Source organism: Malus sylvestris, chromosome 14 (genome assembly GCF_916048215.2).
Source record: "Malus sylvestris chromosome 14, drMalSylv7.2, whole genome shotgun sequence".
NCBI lineage: Eukaryota > Viridiplantae > Streptophyta > Magnoliopsida > Rosales > Rosaceae > Malus > Malus sylvestris.
In genome coordinates this window covers 18,177,543-18,194,443 of record NC_062273.1, presented here as the reverse complement: position 1 = coordinate 18,194,443, position 16,901 = coordinate 18,177,543, and the positions used below count along the sequence as shown (strand labels likewise).

At 37.4% G+C, this 16,901-nt stretch overlaps 2 protein-coding genes across 5 annotated transcripts in view; one reads left to right on the top strand and one right to left on the bottom strand.

The window, feature by feature from the left end:
• Window positions 1-16,901, top strand: part of LOC126600217 (uncharacterized) — a 59,767-nt gene that overhangs the window by 15,914 nt on the left and 26,952 nt on the right. The gene's annotated exons all lie outside the window — the stretch shown is intronic.
• On the bottom strand, window positions 9-16,007 carry LOC126600207 (COP1-interactive protein 1-like). 4 transcript variants are annotated; one of them, XM_050266771.1, is made up of 4 exons: window positions 15,981-16,007; window positions 4,562-4,649; window positions 3,202-3,363; window positions 9-3,041 (listed from the first exon to the last, which is right to left on the bottom strand). In XM_050266771.1, exons 3-4 carry the CDS (start codon window positions 3,293-3,295, stop codon window positions 274-276), a joined length of 2,862 nt encoding a protein of 953 aa, XP_050122728.1. In that variant the 5' UTR covers window positions 3,296-3,363; window positions 4,562-4,649; window positions 15,981-16,007; the 3' UTR covers window positions 9-273. The 4 variants fall into 4 exon arrangements, with proteins under 4 accessions (XP_050122728.1, XP_050122727.1, XP_050122726.1 ...); XM_050266770.1 differs by lacking the exon at window positions 15,981-16,007 and adding an exon at window positions 15,825-15,889; XM_050266769.1 differs by lacking the exon at window positions 15,981-16,007 and adding an exon at window positions 4,987-5,203.

Genomic DNA, 16,901 nt, shown 5'->3' with positions numbered 1-16,901 from the left:
CCTGTTGGTGATTATGAATTCGAAACTCTTATTTCTCGTACGAACCAATAACATCCGACATTCGACAGGAATGAGTTTAACAAAGAATGAACCATCTGCATGATTTTATACATGCCTGGAATACTGATAGCCTTCGTGACCTACCTAAATGCTTTATAAACACTAGCCTTCAAAAGAAACACAAAAAATGGAATCAATGACAACAATGCATGATGCAAAAAGACTAAAAACTGTCGTGTTGCAAATTGCAATCGAAGAAAAAACAAAATTTGATCAAGGCCGAGACGATGATGCCCTCCCCTGGCCTCCTGCAGGAGTTGTCTTCAAGAGAACTTCCTTGAGATGATCGTACCGGCTTTGGTGATACTCCATCCAAATGCACAACTGTCTTATGGCTTCCCTTTTCTCCTCTCCTAATCCCAGCATGCCCTCCTTTTTCTCCTCCACCATCTTCTCCAAGTCCGCCGCTTTCTTCTCAAGTTGGCTCACGGCTTTGATCACACTCCCCTTCTCCACTTCTTCCTTGCTTGCCTTTGCCCGCATCCTCTCGAACTGCTCTCCAAGCATGAACGCTTCTTCTTTCTTATCTCTCAGTTGTTTGATTAGGTCCTCCACCTCCCTCTTCAACTTCTCCTTCTCATTATTTGTTTCCGCAACCCAGTTCTTTGCAATGTGAAGCTGCTGTGACGTTTCCAGAATGCAAGTCTCATACTTTGCATAGTCGTTCACAAATTTATTGATCACAGATTCAATTCCGCTCAAAGAACTGTTCACATTTTCTGAAATGAGTGTGATGTTTCTTTGATAGGCTTCATTGTTTGCAGTGATTACACCAGACAATCTAGCAATCCTGTCTTCAAGTGCTCTCTGTTCTTCCAGGAATTTCAATTCAGCCTTTTTGAAGCTCTCCTCTTTCTCGGTCAATACCTGCTCTGTAACCCGGACCTTCTGGTTTGACAGGCGGAGCTTAACTTCAATATTGCGGGAGCTTTCAACCAAAGAACTAAGCTCGTACCCTTTTTCTTCTAGATCTCGTTTCAGATATTCAACCTCTTGCTCCAAATCAGTTATCTTCTCATCTTTGGATTCAATTTTTTTACTGAAATCTTCTGCCACTTGCTCGAATTTCCTTTCTGCAGCGTCGCAATTGACCTTAGTGTCCTGGAACTGACTCTCCAGCTGTATACATTCCTCCTTTAACTTGCTGCATATCTCCTCCTGTTCATTCCGCAGTCTTTGATGATCAGCGATTTTGCTCTCTAAATCAAACTTCCCATTTTCCAATTGTGTCAGGCTTTCCGAAAGTTCTTGTTTCTCCCTCTCAAACTGCAACTCCATCTGGTTCTTCTCATTCTGCAATGAATCCAACTCCTGTTCTAGACTAGTAACCTGTGACACAAAGGCTGTTATTTGAGCAGAAGCGTCTTTCACTGCACTGTCATGTTTCTCCTGGAGAGAAGAAAACTCGCCCCCTTTTTCTGTTAGTCTCTTCTCAAATTCAACAATTTGATCCTTTAGCTCCACAATTTCTGCTCTCAACTGGTCACTCTCAAGGCTTTTAGTTCTTATCTTCTCTTCAAGTTCTGAAATTTGGGCTTGTAATCCTGCATTCTCTTCTGCTAGTTGTTTCACATGAGTTTCTTTGTTCTCAATCTCAATTTCTATATCTCTTTTCTGACCTCGCAAAGACTCCAGCTCCAGTTTCAGTCCAGTCACAACAGCCTCTAATCCGATGATTTCAGCCGACGTTTTACTCTCATGCAGCTCATGCTTCTCAGACAGAGTTGAATATTCCTTTTCCTTCTGATCCAATTGCTCCTTCAGATGAATAGATTCACTATTGCTATCCTCATGTTTTTTCATGAGAGAAGAAAGCTCAGCTTCTCTCTTGTTTGATATTGACTCAAGTTCTGAAATTCGGACTTTTTGTCCTGCATTTACCTCTCCCAGTTGTTTTACTTCAGTTTCTGTGCTCTCAATTTTCACTTCCATCTCTCTTTTCTGATCTCTCAAAGATTCCAGTTCCAATTCCAGCTCTGCCACAGCAGCCTTTAATCCCGTAATTTGAGCCAATGTCTTCTTCTCATGCAGCTCATGCATCTCAGAAAGAGTTGAATATTCCACTTCCCTCTGGCCCAATTTCTCCTTTAGCTGACTAGATGCAGTTGTGAGTTCTTGTATCACATTCTGTGCCTGCTGAATCTCAGTTGAGATCTCCACAATTTTCAAGGTTTCTTCCTCCTTGGCTTTCAGATTGTGGCTTAGATCTGATACCTGCTGCTCCGCAGATTGCAGCTGCTGCTTCATATGGATAACTTCCCCTCGAACAGATTCCAGTTCTTGCTCAAGGGTTACTTTTTCATCTTTCAGCCGATCAATCAAGATTCTTAATTCCGCTGTTACATTTTCTCCATCTTCAATCGTTCTCAGAGCGGTCTCTTTCTCCTTAATCAAGTTATCTCTCTCTCTTTCCAAATCTTCCACTTTTTGATTCAGTTCAGCTTCTATCTTTTCACCAGCTTCCAGTTTCTGTTTAAGTTCACTATTCTCAGCATCTAACTTTTCAGCTTCAGTCTTCAAGTCAATGACAATATTCTTCATTTCTTCTATCTTGGTCAAAGCCACCGCACATTCTGAGCTTAAAGCTTCCTTCTCTTCACTTGTAGCTGTCAGTCTCCTGTTCAGGTCAGCAACTTCTTGATGCGCCAATTCAAGTTCATGCTTAATCCCATCAGTGATTTTCTGAAAGTCACTTTCCAGCACTCCATTTTTACTGCTTCTGTCATTTGAAGAATGTTTGGAATCTGTGTCTGAACTTGATGAAGAGCTGCTGTCCTTTTCTTGTTTGCTCCGAACTTTTTTCTTCAGCACTCCGGTTAGGTGATCATATTGTGCATAGAGTGATTGGTACTCTTTGTGGAAATCCTGAATTAGCTCCGCAAGAGGTTCCTTTTTGGAGTTCTCGACGGAGGTGTCATCTTTTTCTTCAGGATCTTCATCTTTTAGAAGCTTCAATATTTTATTCACCTTCTCCTCAATATCTGCAGTAAAAACAGAAAACTTCCTTAAATTTCCTTTTAATTGATCATGCAAGATGCAAGAGCGAAATATGTAACCATAGCAAAGTTTATCCCAGTTGCATTGTATAGTTCCTGCAACGCCATCTCAAAGCCTAATGAAGAATATTAGTAGAAAATTTACCTATTTTAGTTCCTTTCAGCTCTTCATGCTTTTGTGAATTGATGTGACTTCCAAATGAGGACTTAATGGACTCCCTCACGCGGTGCTTTGGCATCGCTTCAATTTAAGCTTCCCCAATAGATGTGTGTTATGATGAGGCTGTATCCATCTCCAGCTTGAAGTCTGAATCGTAAAAAAAATTATCCCCTTTTAAATCATTTAGAAGCATAAGATGTAAATAGATAATCTCAAGTGTTAAAAGCATTCGGCATGAGAGTTAGATACACAATTGACCTTTAACATTTCTGGTCATTAACTTTGTTTATTCTAAGAAACGTCAACTTAATGAGGTTTGTACGTATGTTTACCCAGGTATGGACTTCTTACTCATTTTTTATCACTCTCACTGTAAAATTATCATAAGAAAAGCAATAGATTATACATTCTAGTTTAGTTTAGTTCACCGGAGAAAGACTTAGGTGAAACAGGATTCATGACAACCCGCTCTATGAACAGGATTCACGACAACCTGGTCCATGATTCTATACATGGAAATGGAGACTAGCATGGTCCTTTGCCATAGCTACTTTAGGAAGCATGTACAAAGCTAAACCAACAACTCTACCTACCAGGAAACCAACCAACCAAATCTGAATCCGCTTTAGACTGATTTTCAATCCTGCGTGGGATCAGTTTTTTTTATACAATAATATATTTATACTAGGACGGTGGAGGAATAAACTTGAGTGAGTAAAAGTCCAAAATCTGATGCCATGTCGTCTTTTTGTTTATTTCCTTCCCATTTAACTAAAAGCCAGATAATTGTCAACGAATGCTAGAATGTATGTGTCCAATATCCTATGACCTAATGGATAAGGTGTTGAGTTTCTAGACATACATCTCTGGTTAAAATTCCCCCTCCATAAGGTGTTGAGTTTCTAGGCATACATCTCTGGTTAAAATTCCCCCTCCCTCAATTTATTAATATTATAATAATTTCGAACCATCTCCCTCCTTAATAATAGTAAATTTTTCACACTTAGTACTACGGTCTAGTAATATTTATCTTCACTTGTAAGCGAGAAATTTTAGGTTCGATTCTCGCCAAAACGAATTTGAACCACATTATTGCTAACACATTGTGATGCTAAGCCTACCTCCTTTTAGTCTAGCTAATATCGTCGGTAAAAAAAAAATCATTAGTAAAATTTTTTGAAAAAAAAAAATTCAACAAATGCTAGAATATATAAAAGTAGAAATAACCAGATTAATACTTTCTTGTTCCATATCTACCCTCGGAATACTGATAGAATTATGTAATTGTCGCTTTTAATCTGTAATTCCAGCTGACAGTCAAATACAGGAAGAAAAATATATTTACCTTAATACGCTATTTTACTTCCTCTCCAAGTCGTCTTCAGGAAGTTTAGTCACGAATTGCTGACCTCAAAATCTTAGCAACCACCAGGCTGTAAGAAATAATCAACTATTACCTCAGTAAATGAACAAAGCGAGTGAAAATTTTAACCATACACACAAATTTTTGCTCAATTTTTTAATAAAATTCAATACGAAAACTCGGTTGATCCGATTTCAGAATATCGTTAACAGACTTAATTCAAAGCGAAAAATCGAGCAACAGATGTATTTACAGGTTGAAGAGAAAGCGAAATCAAGCATGCATAAATCAGCCATGGCGGAGAAGAAGTTCGATCCGATCAAGAACTTCAAGAAAATCAGTGACGAAAGTTATACAGAAAAAAACAGAGACTTCTTCAGTTCAGAGAAGAGAGAGTTGATGATCACCTGAAACTGAAAGTCGGAAGCGATTCAGGAGCCGGATGATGGAGCAGAGAGAAGCTTCCAGTTCTCCAATTGGCGAGAGCGAGGAGAGAGAAGGAGAGAGAGTGAGAGGGTGGAGAGGAGAGAAAGGTTTAAGAAAATGAAGGGGAAAAAAAGGTTTTGTTTGGATTGGAGCGCTCAAAATGACTTGTACGCCATTTGTAGCTTCAAATTTCAGGTGTGGAATCTTGCAACTTGTGGTTCCGTATTTGCCCCTGTGTAATAAAGCTATTCCAAGTGAAGAAAAACTATACGTGAATACGTATTATTGAAATGAGACACTAATAATACATGTAAGTATTATCATTCTCGATTGTTACTGTTATTTTTCCTCTACATGTAAGCATTTTTCGCCATCAAGACATAGTTTCTAGTCAGATTTTCGTCTGAATGCAATCAAATTCTCGGAACTTGAGAGTTACTGATAATTGTGTCATGAAATTAAGGTAATTAAATTATTAGGAACTTGATGGCCCATGAGGTCTTGCCACGTCATTAAATTTCCCGCACTGGTTGGTTTGTTGTTGTTTTCGTTGTCCCACTCAACGTCACCGTCAAGCTACCATAAAACTTCTATATAGCTATAGGGATCAAACCAATTTTATAGGGGTGTGATATCCACACACCCTATTTTACTTCTCACACACATTTTTAATTTTCGGCCGTCGAATCGGATGAATTGAAGAAGATCAACAAATATAAATTATCAAGGGGTGTGTGAAAAGTAAAATGGGGTGTGTGGATAGCACACCCCATTTTATAACTACAAAGATGTTAGACACTTTAGAGTAGTTCAACATGCCAATTCTAAGATGTAATATTAGAAAAACAAAGACACATAATTTCTTAAAAGTTTTAATGCATACTTTGGAGAAATATTTTATTTTATATTTTATTGTTTATTGACTATTACAATGACGCAGATTTTAGGACGAGATTTAGAAAAATAATAATTTATTACAACCTAACGTAAATTGCATGACCCCCGTACGCTCAAAAAAGTCATTGCAAAATTGACAAAATAAGTCAAACACAAATTTGGGGAATAAATCGATATGATCGACAGTGGATCGACAGTGATTGGAAAATTTGTATTTTCTCTTTACATAGGATTGACTCCGTATTTGGATTCTTGGATATGGTGCTTGTCCATTTGTTAAATGTAATTCCATATAAATGTAGAAAAATACCAGATTAATACTTTCTTTTTCCATATCTCTCCTCGGAATACTAATAGAATTACGTAATTGCCGCTTTTATCCTGTAATTCCAGCTGACAGTCAAATATAGAAGAGATTGTTCAATATGACTGGAACACAGAGTATTACATCACGTGTTATTATACAAATTATAGGATATGTGTGTTAAAAAGTTAGTAACTTAAAAAATACAATTTTTCACCACGTGGTATATCATTATTATTTCGGTCACAATGAAATTTTTTTCCAAATACAGGAAGAAAAATATATTTACCTTAATACGCTATTTTACTTCCTCTCCAAATCGTCTTCAGGAAGTTTAGTCAAGAATTGCTAACCTCAAAATCTTAGCAACCACCAGGCTGTAAGAAATAATCAAATATTACCTCAATAAATGAACAAAGCGAGTGAAAATTTTAACCACACACACAAACTTTTGCTCAATTTTTGAATAAAATTCAGTTCGAAAACTCGGTTGTCCTGTTGAAATAGATTAAAGTCACAAGTATGGGTTGTAATTATCACTATAGCTAAGTTATGAGTTAAAATGATGGCTACAACCTTCCAACTTGTCATCTCACTTTCTGTTCAACCATACTTTTCTTTTTGTCAATGTTTCTTCCCAAAATCTGGGATTTCCTTACTTGTCTATTGTTATTTGTTCAATCCTTGGTGTGTCCGGTTTCTTAGGGCATAAACCATGTGGTAGGTAGTGGTAAAAGTCCACTATCTTGTAATCTGTTCTCCTACTCTTTATAAGAACTTTGTTCTCTCTCTTGTAAAGTTTATGAAAAATATACAAACCTTGAAATTCAATATGGTATCAGAGCAGTGACCACAATGGCCTGTCTCTGCATATCGTCTTCTTCAACCTCTTTGTTGTCCACAGCTGTTTCAAATGGCTGAGGAAAATCCTCTTAGTCCTAATACTGCAAGCTCTAGTGTTTCACCCACTTCAAATTTTACCGAAGTAGAAGTTAATCCAAATCAAATACTCAGTTTAGTTTTGCTGAATGAGTTCAACTATCTTCCATGGTCTCGAGCAGTTTCACTTGCTCTCGGTCGAAGATCAAAGCTTGGCTACGTGAATGGAACCATTCAGGCACCTGAAATTTCATCACCTTTATATGGGACCAGTGGCGGATCCAGGAATCTTACCCCAAGGGGTCGCAGTGTAAAAATTCAAATAAAAATTTAGGATGGAAAAACATATTGAAAATGAAATCATAGTACTTTCATTCATAATTCATAATGGAAACAATATTACAAACTATAATTGTCCACGACGAGGTTTCATATTTTGAAAACGAAGCATTATAGCTTCATTTTCAATACAAGCAAAAATATCTCTCTCAATATAAACAAGCAAGCTATCACTCAACCATTGATCTCCCATTTTGTTCCTAAGTGGACCCTTAACAATATTCATGACAGAAAATGCTCTCTCCACTGAAGCAGTTGCAACTGGTAAAACTAAAGACAATGTAATGAGCAAATATACATAATTGAATACTTGATGCATCCTTGTCTCCACCATTTTTTTTGCAAGATCACCAATCTCTTCCAATTGAGAGAAATCACTACTGGAACACACATAATGAATATAAATCTCAAGTTGATCTTCAAGTGCCAAACGATCTTCATCCGAAAAGTCTTGAGGATAAAATTGAGCAAGACGAAGTAACTTTGGTTTATCAAAAGCTACAAATGAATCTTTCGGACTCAAACATGCCATACAAATAAGCAACTCGGTATTTACCTCATTAAAGCGATCCTCTAACTCCGTAATTTGCTCATCAATGACATAAATAAAGAGCTCCACACGATAATGATGGCGATTTGTCTTTATTGGAGCATAACGCCTTGACCTCCCTGGAAGTATAAATGCCTCTTCCATGTTAGGAACATAAATATGATGTTTTTCACAAAAAGAAGATACTTCATCAACCAATGCATCGAACCCATTATTCCTCATCCAATATAGCTTTTCCTTGCATGATTTCACTAAAGCCATTGCATTCACAATTTCTTGATCTTTCCTTTGCAATGCTTGTGACAAATCATTTGTGAGTCCCAATATGACTTTCATCAAGAAAAGGTGAAACACAAACTCAAAAGTAAGTATCACTCTCATTAACGTATTTGCTTCACCCGCACTTTCATTGGGATTATCATCAATAACCATTTGAAGCACATGAACCACGGATGAAAACATAGAAATGATGCTAATCAAGGTACCATAGTGTGAGTTCCATCGTGTGTCACCGGCACGTTTGAGACTTGTTTCTTGATTTAAGCCTCGCCCCGTTATAAGACAATCATTTTCAAAAGCTATCACAAGCTCTTCTTGAAGTTGCCCTCTAAGTGAATCACGCCGCTTACAAGATGCTCCAACATGATTAACCACATTATTAGCCGTTGCAAAAAAAGAGGCAATGTCTATATTATTCTTTGCTACGGCAACAAGAGCTAGTTGAAGTTGATGAGCAAAGCAATGAACATAATATGCACAAGGTTGTTCTCTCAATATCTTTGTTTTAAGGCCATTCAACTCACCTCTCATATTGCTAGCACCATCATAACCTTGTCCTCGTAGCTTGGAAATGCTCAAACCGTAGCGAGAAAACAATGTGTCAATAGCATCCTTTAGTGAACTTGAAGTAGTGTCGGTAACATGTTGGATACCCACAAATCTTTCAATTACATGCCCGTTGTCATCCACATAACGCAACACCATAGCCATTTGCTCTTTCACAGACACATCACGTGCTTCATCCACCAATATTGAAAAGAATCTATCTTTTAGACCATCCATGATAGCATCAAGTGTTTCAAGGGCACATGAATTCACAATTTCTTTTTGAATGGAAGGAGCTAGTAATTTGAGATTCCCCATCACAACTTCTCTAACTTTATCATTATTATCTGCAAGGAATTGCAATAACTCCAAGTAATTTCCCCTATTGCTTGAAGTGGCACTTTCATCATGGCCACGAAAAGGAAGACCTTGTCGGAATAAAAACTTAGTGCACTTGATTGAAGCAATCAAGCATGTGCGATAAGCCTTACGAGCTTGGTCAGAGTGTTTGCTCACTGCCATTTCAATATATGTAGCTTGATTCATCAAATTTGTAGCAGCTTCTCTAGCCTTATTATGAACACTCCCAACCGGTCCAACATGCATCTTAAATCTTTCTCTCCCTTTCTTCCAATTCTTAAATCCATCTCCAGTGAAAGCTTCACTACCCACTTGTTCAAAATTGGTTTTAAAGAGATAGCAATAGAGACAAAATGCCGCATCTTTAGATACACTATACTCCAACCAATCAAACTCATCAAACCATTGGGGAATGAAGCGTCGATTAATTCCCGACATATTAGTTATTGGGAAATTATGACCTCTAGGTTGACAAGGTCATTTTTGTAGATATAATCTTCGGACCTCATCTCTCATATTAGCGTCATAATCTATTATTCGAGTTCTTAATCCAGGATCCGCTTGAAGATTACCCAAAACATCATCTAACTGACTTTGTCTTGAACTTGGAGTTCTTGAACTACCGACAGTATTTGAACTATCAACATTATTCGAACTACCCGAACCCGATGATGACTTTCTCTTAAAAAACCGTTCCATAATAATGCTACATATACAAAATATTCAAAATAAATACTCACAATATAAACAAACCATAAACATAATCAAAATAAATATGAATTGGATTTCAATTAAATTAAATATCTCATCTTGCATTCTACATATACAAAATAATGAAAATAAAAAATCACAATATAAACAAACCATCAATATAATCAAAATAAATATGAATTGAATTTCAATTAAATTAAATATATTCTACATATACAAAATATTCAAAATAAATACTCACAATATAAACAAACCATAAACATAATCAAAATAAATATGAATTGGATTTCAATTAAATTAAATATCTCATCTTGCATTCTACATATACAAAATAATGAAAATAAAAACTCACAATATAAACAAACCATCAATATAATCAAAATAAATATGAATTGAATTTCAATTAAATTAAATATATTCTACATATACAAAATATTCAAAATAAATACTCACAATATAAACAAACCATAAACATAATCAAAATAAATATGAATTGGATTTCAATTAAATTAAATATCTCATCTTGCATTCTACATATACAAAATAATGAAAATAAAAAATCACAATATAAACAAACCATCAATATAAACAAACCATCAATAAAAACAAACCAATAAAAACTCACAATATAAACAAACCATCAATATAAACAAACCATCAATAAAAACTCACAAAATAAATATGAATTGAATTTCAATTAATTAAATATATTCTACATATACAAAATATTCAAAATAAATACTCATAATATAAACAAAGGGAGGAGATGGAGTTGGAGCCGCCAGCAGGGGAGCAGCAAGGGAGGAGATGGAGTTGAGGGTTTGGGGGCAGCAGCAGTAAGGGAGGAGAGGAGTTGAGGGTTTGGGGGGATTGAGTTAGGGTTGGAGGAAAAGAAATTGGGGCTTTTGATTGTATAGAAGTCGGGTAGGAAGGCTGGGATTGGGGGGGGACACGGTGGGAATTTCTTTTTTTTTTTTTTGTTCGGCCTGGCCCAAAACGACGCCGTTTTGGCCAGGTCATTTAAAAAAATTTCCTGGGCCAAAACGACGCCGTTTTGCCCGTCTGTTTTGAAAAAAAAGAAGCGCGCGCGAGCGCTGCTTCTTCTTCCTCTTCCTGCCGAGTCTTGGTTCAGGATTTTTGTCGAACAGTTGGCGTGCGAGTCCGACCCTGACGACCCCGACGACCCCAGCTCTAAGAGGTCGCATATGGGAGCTTCAAGGTTGTTTCCATGGTTTCCAAGGGGTCGTGCGACCCCGACGACCCCACTGTGGATCCGCCACTGTATGGGACATGGCTATGCAAGGATCAACTTGTCATGTCGTGGCTTCTCAACTCCATGGAGAGGAAGCTAGCTGAGATCTTCAGCTATTCAGAGTCTTCCTTCCATCTCTGGAAAAATGTCTGCGAGATGTTTGGAAATCAAAACAATGTTGCCCGAAATTTTCAACTAAAAAAGGAGCTTGCAACAAGAAAGTAAGTCTTTTGTTCAACACTTGGGTGATATCAAGAGTATGTGGAATGAGCTTGATGTATACATGCCTCACACCACAGATACTTCCATGCTTTTGAAGAGAGCTGAAGAAGATAAGATTTTTCAACTCTTGGCTAGTCTTAGCTCAGATTATGAAGATCTACGTAGTCACATTCTGATGAACAGTGAGCTACCTTCATTCTCAAGTGTATGTGCCATTATTCAACGTGAAGAAACTTGAAGGAAAGTGATGAATCTTGAAACCAAAAACAGATTGCCTGAGTCTAGGGCATATTTTCAAACCACAAGTTCTCAGATGATAGAAGTGACAAGGGCATAATGTTTGACCTGAAGTGCAAACATTGCAACTATGGTGGACACACCATTGACAAATATTGGATTCTACATCCTGAGCTCAAGCCAAACTTCCAAAAGAACAAGGGGCTCCAGAGAAACTCACAACCATCCTTGTACAAGGCTAATCATGCAGCTTTAGATGCTCCTCCTTCCTTAAGTGAAAGCTTGCTTGACTTCACTTCCAATCTAGTGAACTTGATCAACGAGTTTGCTGTCTATTTACAAGGGAGACAAAGAAGTGGAGATCTAGAGAATACAATTAGAACTGAAATTGAAAGCCCTACTACCTTGCTAAGGAAATTTTCTGGGTTTCTTGCTGATTCTGATCATGGAGGCTCAAGTAAACAAATTCCAGGTATATTGAAAGCTTTCTCCATTGCTTTAAATGCTAGTCTTGTGCATGATTATTGGATAATAGACTCAGGAGCCACATACCATATGACAAACAAATCTTCACATTTATATGACTTCGAAAAAATGAAAAACTTTTCACAAGTGCCAGTAGCAAATGGTAAGGGCGTCTCAGTTGTTGGAAAAGGGAAAATTAATTTGATCTCTGATCAAATAGAGTCATCAACCTTGTATGTTCATTCCTTTCCATTTCATCTTTTATCAGTAGGAAAAATCACAGGACAACTAAATTGTCATGTTATTTTTTCTTCTGATCAGGTCATCTTTCAGGATATAGTCACCAAGAGGAAGATTGGTGAGGGTTTCTTCCTAAATGGGTTGTACTATCTTTCAAAGAATCTTCCAAAACCTAGGAGTCTTCAAGTCAGCTCAAGCCTTTCTCAGGAACAACTAATTTGGCATCAGCGTCTTGCTCATCCCTCAAACCATGTTTTGTTCATTTTGTTTCCCACAATATGTAAAGGTAGTTTGGAGTGTGATACTTGTCACTTCTCCAAATCTACTAGGTTACCTTTCAATTCCTCAGTGTCTAGAGCTAGTAAATTATTTGAACTTGTTCATTCAGATATCTGAGGACCTACAATTGAATCTTTTGATGGTTATAAATACTTTTTAACATTTGTGGATGATTATTCAAGGATTACTTGGTTATACCTTTTAAAGTGCAAGAGTGAAGTCATGAATATGTTAAAAGATTTTCATAAACTTGTAACAACTCATTTTGATTGTCATATTCACACCTTAAGGTCTGATAATGACACTGAGTACATGTCAAATAACATGTCTCAATACTTAAGTTCCCATGGGGTATTCCATCAAACAAGTTGTGTTGGCATTCCTCAACAAAATGGAGTGGCCGATAGGAAAAATAGGGATTTGCTTGAAAAGACTAGAGCCTTAATGTTACATATGAATGTTCCCAAAAAGTTTTGGTCTCAAAGGGTGCTTTCTGCTACCTATTTGATCAATAGACTGCCTAGTAGGGTGTTGGATCAAAAATCACCCTACGAAGTCTTGAAAGGAAGAAAGATTGACTTGTCTTGTTTGAAAATTTTTCATTGTCCATGTTATGTTCATGTTGCTTCAATACACCGTGACAAGCTTGACCCAAGAGCTAGCAAATATGTTTTCTTGGGATATTCTTCAACACAAAAAGGTTACTAGTGTTACAATCATTCTTCAAGGAAAATCATTATCTCAAAGGATGTAAATTTTGATGAAACTACACCTTTCTTTGAACAATCAGTGGAAGGTTTAAGTTAGGGGGAGAATGCCTTCGAAATCTTCCCTTTACCAAGACTAACAACCAGTGAGGAAAATATATCCATGTCCATTGACAGAGAACATGAGAATTCTCTAAGTCATGAAGAGGAAATCTTGCTAGAACCATCAATTCAGTCACCTACATCCCACTCAACTCATGAGGACCCAGAATCATCACATGTTTTGCCTCAAGGAAGAAAAAACCCTTCTCATAATCGTCAACCACCTTCAAGGTTGTTGGATTATGTAACTTACAATGCAAGGTATCCCTTTGCTAAGTACCTTTCATACCAAATGGTGGCATCCAAGCATGCAACCTTTCTCAATTCCATATCCAATGCTTCTGAACCAAGAAGTTTTCAGGAGGCAATGCAGCAAGATGAGTGGAAGAAAGCTATGAAGGAAAAGTTGAAAGCCTTGGATGACAATAGAACATGGAGTCTTATCAAGCTACCACCAGGAAAAAAGGCAGTGGGAAGTAGATGGGTGTACAAAACCAAGTTCCATTCTGATGGCACCTTGGAAAGACACAAGGCTAGACTGGTAGCTCATGGTTTTACTCAAACTTTTGGGATAGATTACAAGGAGACCTTTGCTTCTGTAGCTAAGATAAACACAATTTGAGTGTTGTTATCTGTTGCAATTAACCATGCATGGCCTCTATATCAAATGGATGTTAAAAATGCATTTCTGAATGGTGAACTTGAAGAAGAAGTTTACATGAAACTCCCTCCTGGTCATCCTCAATCCAGTGACCCCGAGTTAGTCTACAAACTGCACAAATCCATTTACGGATTAAAACTATCTCCTCGTGCTTGGTATTCAAAGTTGACCTCAGTTTTTGAAGAAGTTGGCTTCAAGAGAAGCAATGCAGATTCATCTCTCTTTGTTCGAATTTGTCCCAGTGGAACCCTAATGGTTCTTATTTATGTGGACGATCTCATTGTCACAGGTGATAATGCAGTGAAATTGTGTTACTAAAGAACACCTTCAAGCAGAAGTTTTCCATTAAAGATCTTAGGACACTCAAATATTTCTCTGGCATTGAAATGGCAACTTCTAAGAAGGGAATGTTTTTGAATCAACGGAAGTATATTCTCGATTTGCTTCAAGAAGCTGATATGTTGGATTGCAAGCCTGCATCTACACCCCTTGACTGCAAACACAAAACGACCATGGATGGAGAAACACTCATTGATATCAGTTACCACCAAAGGTTAGTTGGGAGACTTATTTATCTTACAATAACAAGGTCGGACATTGCCTTTGCTGTCAGCCTTGTGAGTTAATTTATGCATTCTCCAACAATGGATTATTTACAAGTTGTTAAGAGAATATTGCGGTACTTGAAAGGTTATGTGGGAAGTGGTCTTTTGATGCAAAACAATGCTCACACTCACATTCTTGGTTACACTGACGTGGACTGGGCAGGCAACTCCTTGGATCGCAAGTCAACTACTGGTTTCTGTATTTTTGTTGGAGGTAATCTGGTAAGTTGGAAAAGCAAGAAGCAAAGTGTGATTGCTCGATCAAGTGTTGAGGCTGAGTATAGGGCTATGGCAACTACTGCTTGTGAATTAATCTGGCTCAAAGGCCTTCTTTTTGATTTAAGGTTTCCTAGCTCTCAACCAATGACTCTCATGTGTGATAACCAAGTAGCCATGCATATAGCTTCTAATCTTGTTTTTGATGAGAGGATCAAGCATATCGAGGTTGACTGCCATTACATCCGTGAAAAGGTTCAATCAAAGATCATACAAACTCGTTACACTCTGAGTTCTCGTCAGTTTGCTGATTTCTTCACCAAGCCATTGGTGACTGTCGTGTTTCAAGGTCTTTTGTCCAAGCTTGGATCAATCAATCTCCTCAATCCAAGCTTGAGGGGGAGTGTTAAAATAGATCAAAGTCACAAGTATGGGTTGTAATTATCACTATAGCTAAGTTATGGGTTAAAGTGATGGCTACAACCTTCCAACTTGTCATCTCACTTCTTGTTCAACCATACTTTTCTTTTTGTCAATGTTTCTCCCTAAAATCTGGGATTTCCTTACTTGTATATTGTTATTTGTTCAATCCTTGGTGTGTCCGGTTACTTAGGGCAGAAACCATGTGGTAGGTAGTGGTAAAAGTCCATTATCTTGTAATCTGTTCTCCAGCTCTTTATAAGAGCTTTGTTCTCTCTCTTGTAAAGTTTATGAAAAATATACAAACCTTGAAATTCAATAGATCTGATATCAGAATATCGTTAACAAACTTAATCCAAAGCGAAAAATCGAGCAACAGATGTATTTACAGGTTGAAAAGAAAGTGAAATCAAGCATGCATAAATCAGCTATGGTGGAGAAGAAGTTTGATTCAATCAAGAACTTCAAGAAAATTAGTGACGAAAGTTATACTGAAAAAAAAACAGAGACTTCTTCAATTCAGAGAAGAAAAGAGAGTTGAGGATCACCTGAAACTGAAAGTCGGAAGCGATTCAGGAGCCGGATGATCGAGCAGAGAGAAGCTTCCAGTTATTCGATTGGCGAGAGCGAGAGCACGAAAGTTATACTGAAAAAAAAAACATAAACTTCTTCAATTCAGAGAAGAAAATAGAGTTGAGGATTACCTGAAACTGAAAGTCGGAAGCGATTCATGAGCCGGATGATCGAGTAGAGAGAAGCTTCCATTTCTTCGATTGGCTAGAGCAAGAGCGAGAAGGAGAGAGATGGTGGAGAGGAGAGAAAGGTTTAAGAAAATGAAAGGGAAAAAGAGGTTTTGTTTGGATTTGAGCGCTCAAATTGACATGTACGCCATTTGTAGCTTCAAATTTCAGGTGTGGAATCTTGGAACTTCTGGTTCCGTATTTGCTCCTGTGTAATAAAGTTATTCCAAGTGAAGAAAAACTATATGTGAATACGTAATATTGAAATGAGACGCTAATAATATATGTAATTGTTATTTATCCGTTACATGTAAGTAGTTTTCATCATCAAGACACAATTGCTAGTCAGGTTTTCGTCTGAATGCAGTCAAATTCTCATGACTTGGGAGTTTGTGATAATTGTGTCGTGAGATTAAGGTGATAAATTATTGCTTACTTGATGGCCTATGAGGTCTTGCCACGTTAGTAAATTTCCCGCGTTGGTTATTCATTGTGGAAATGAATCATCTCCGGATCTCTTCCTCCTAATCCACCAAGTTCGGAGATCTGGGCCATTGAAATTTGATCAAACGGCTAAAGTTATTATAATTTTTAAAATGAGCCCTTGTTTGTAGCCGTTGGATCAAATTTTAATAGTCCGGATCCCCGAACTTGGTGGATTAAGAGGAAGGGATCCGGAGAGGATCCCTTTCCGTTGATTGTTGTTTTCGTTGTCCCACCCAACATCACCGTCAGGCTACCGTAAAACTTCTATATAGCTATAATATCGGGATCAAACCAATTTTATAATTATAAAGATGTTATCATATATACAAGTGTATGAAAAGAGAGACACTATAGTAGTTGAACATGTCAATTCTAAGATGTAATATTACAAAAACAAAG

What these genes read in the sequence shown, in the direction of transcription:
- LOC126600207 (XM_050266771.1), bottom strand. Translation starts at nt 3,295, where the DNA reads ATGCCAAAGCACCGCGTGAGGGAGTCCATTAAGTCCTCATTTGGAAGT. An exon ending in GCTGAAAGGAACTAAAATAG is followed by an intron (nt 3,042 to 3,201) that starts GTAAATTTTCTA and finishes TTTTTACTGCAG; the next exon opens with ATATTGAGGAGAAGGTGAAT.